Genomic DNA, 2321 nt, shown 5'->3' with positions numbered 1-2321 from the left:
GCTTTTATATAATAGAAATATACTCTCTCAAAAAGGAATGGGCTTTTGACTTCATGTAAGGATAAGTTTAATTATAAAACACAATTTACTTGACGTAATGCAATTTTGACCTCACATATTAAAGAAATGAAATGATGTAAAGAAACATTCATTTCACGTAATAAAGTTTTAACACAATGTAAACACATTATCACTTCACATAATGAATTTTTTACTTCAAGTTATGAAGTGCTGACATAATGAAAGGATGTATTTACTTCATGTAATGCAGCACGGACATGATGTTAAGATATATTTACATCAGATCATGAAAAATGGACATAACGTAAAGATATGTTCACATCACGTAATGATAAATTGACATAATAAATGCATAGTTGTATGCTATAAGGCAGTGATGGCGTTCCATATGCATTCTTGAAAAAAAAATTGGACAATTCCCAGTTATTTATCTCGATATGGCTACGTCCTCTTCGGGAGCTCAGTGTCCCATTCAGTGTGCATATTGCCAGAAGGATTCTGGATATTCTTGTGAGATATGTAACAAATTCGTATGTAAATATTGTCTTCAATTCAATTCAGATGTTGGAATAGAAGAGCCGGGTATTGATTTTCAAGAAAATTTGCAAGAAAATGTCAAAAATGCCACTGGCGTTGTTTGTTTTCGATGCAAAGGAAATTCATACCATGGAATTGAGGAACCCAATGAGGAGAAAAGGGATTCACAGCCAAAGAAAGATAAACGAATACCCATTGCACAACAAGAAAAAGACTTGTCTGTGATGAGTGCTGGCAGAAGCCGCCATATTTCTTGTCTCCCCTCTGGGTCATTTTGGGTCAGCAATCAGTTTGGAAAAATATTCTTTATCGACAATGACGGAAATGAATTAAAGCAGATAAAAACTAATGGAGAATATGGCATCCATACAGTTAGAGAAAACAGCATCCTAGTATTTATAGATATGAGAAGCAAATCTGTAGAAGAACTCAAACCGGAGAGAAGCAGTGTACGGGAAACTGTGTTTAACACAAATGACTGGACACCGTGTTGCATATATTACTCTGGAATAGGTGAAGATTTTCTAATTGGAGAGAAATTAGATGAGGAAGCTAGAATTTCCCGTTACACGACAAAGGGGGAGGAAATTCAGAATATCCAGTTTGACAGTAAAAAGCAGCCCATCTTTCACGATCCTCGATATATTACAGAGAGAGGAAATGGGGACATCTGTGTTTCTGACTGGAGTTCTCCAGTTACAGGAGCATTGGTAGTGGTCAAGAAAAATGGGAAAAGGCGGTTTTCTTATACTGGAACTTCACAGGCGTTGTTTTGTCCAGGGGGAATTTCCTGTGACAAAAACGGTAACATTTTAGTTATGGACGGTGCTGAACGTCGTGTTCATTTACTGAACAGAAAAGGGCGGCTTAAAGGTTACGTAATTACACTCGCGCCTTCAGGGAACTTAAATTGTCAGGGTCTGTGTTTAGATTCTGAAAATCATATTTTCTGTGGATATCTGAACAGAGTGCTTGTGTATAACTTTGAATGGTAATATAACTGTATTAAAAACTATTTAAGACTCTTATTGCAAAAATATTCAAATGCTAGTAGTTTTATTATTTAGGTCTATAGTAGTGTAGCACTCAGAAGTTCTTGTGTTGTTTTTGCTCAAATTATGGCACAGAGCAATCATCAATGAAATTTATGTAGTAGTGTAAAATATCCTACTAGCTTGGGCTAGTGTCTGAACCCTTTAGCTCAATTGGTAGAGACTGGACTGGCAAGCCAGAGGCCCTGGGTTCAATCTCCAGCAGAGACATAAAATAGTTTCTGTTACATTTGGCGCCCATGTTCTCTGTCAGAGAGTGATTGCACCTAGAACTTCGCCCCACATGTGTCGGCATTCCAAAAGAGATGAGGACATCTCATTCTCTGGAGGGGGACAACGCAGTAGTGTAAGATACATGGCATCCTACTACCTTGGGCTAGTGGGTTAACCCTTTAGCTCAATTGGTGGAGCACAGAGGCCCCGGGTTCTATCCCCAGCAGAGGCGTATAAAGTTGTTTCTGTTACATTTTCATACTCGACTGTGTCGCGGCATCAAAAATTCTCATTGTGTTTCAATTTGATTTTCTAACTATGCATGTCAAGCATGATAATGTCGTGTCTGGTTCATGTTCAAAGATCATTTGCTTAAAATAATACCTTTATGCTGGAAAAAGAATTTAAATGTTCCTTTTCTCCAGAAAAGCAATGCATTCTTTCTCTCATAATAAATACTAATGTATTAATGCATATTACTAGTATTTTGCGTATTTT

The 2321-nt window shown here is 37.1% G+C and overlaps 1 protein-coding gene across 1 annotated transcript; it reads left to right on the top strand.

Moving 5' to 3' along the window:
- The first annotated feature begins 458 nt into the window (after nt 1-458).
- On the top strand, nt 459-1998 carry LOC134264267 (uncharacterized). Its single transcript, XM_062746563.1, has 2 exons — nt 459-1436; nt 1771-1998. Exons 1-2 carry the CDS (start codon nt 459-461, stop codon nt 1996-1998), a joined length of 1206 nt encoding a protein of 401 aa, XP_062602547.1.
- The last annotated feature ends 323 nt before the right edge of the window (nt 1999-2321 follow it).

This window comes from Saccostrea cucullata, unplaced genomic scaffold, assembly GCF_032062105.1.
Source record: "Saccostrea cucullata isolate Sc308-1 unplaced genomic scaffold, CSIRO_AGI_Scuc_v1 ctg1197, whole genome shotgun sequence".
In the NCBI taxonomy this organism is placed as follows: domain Eukaryota; kingdom Metazoa; phylum Mollusca; class Bivalvia; order Ostreida; family Ostreidae; genus Saccostrea; species Saccostrea cuccullata.
This window is presented reverse-complemented; position numbering and strand designations above follow the sequence as displayed.

What these genes read in the sequence shown, in the direction of transcription:
- LOC134264267 (XM_062746563.1), top strand. Translation starts at nt 459, where the DNA reads ATGGCTACGTCCTCTTCGGGAGCTCAGTGTCCCATTCAGTGTGCATAT. An exon ending in AAGGGCGGCTTAAAGGTTAC is followed by an intron (nt 1,437 to 1,770) that starts GTAATTACACTC and finishes CTCAATTGGTAG; the next exon opens with AGACTGGACTGGCAAGCCAG.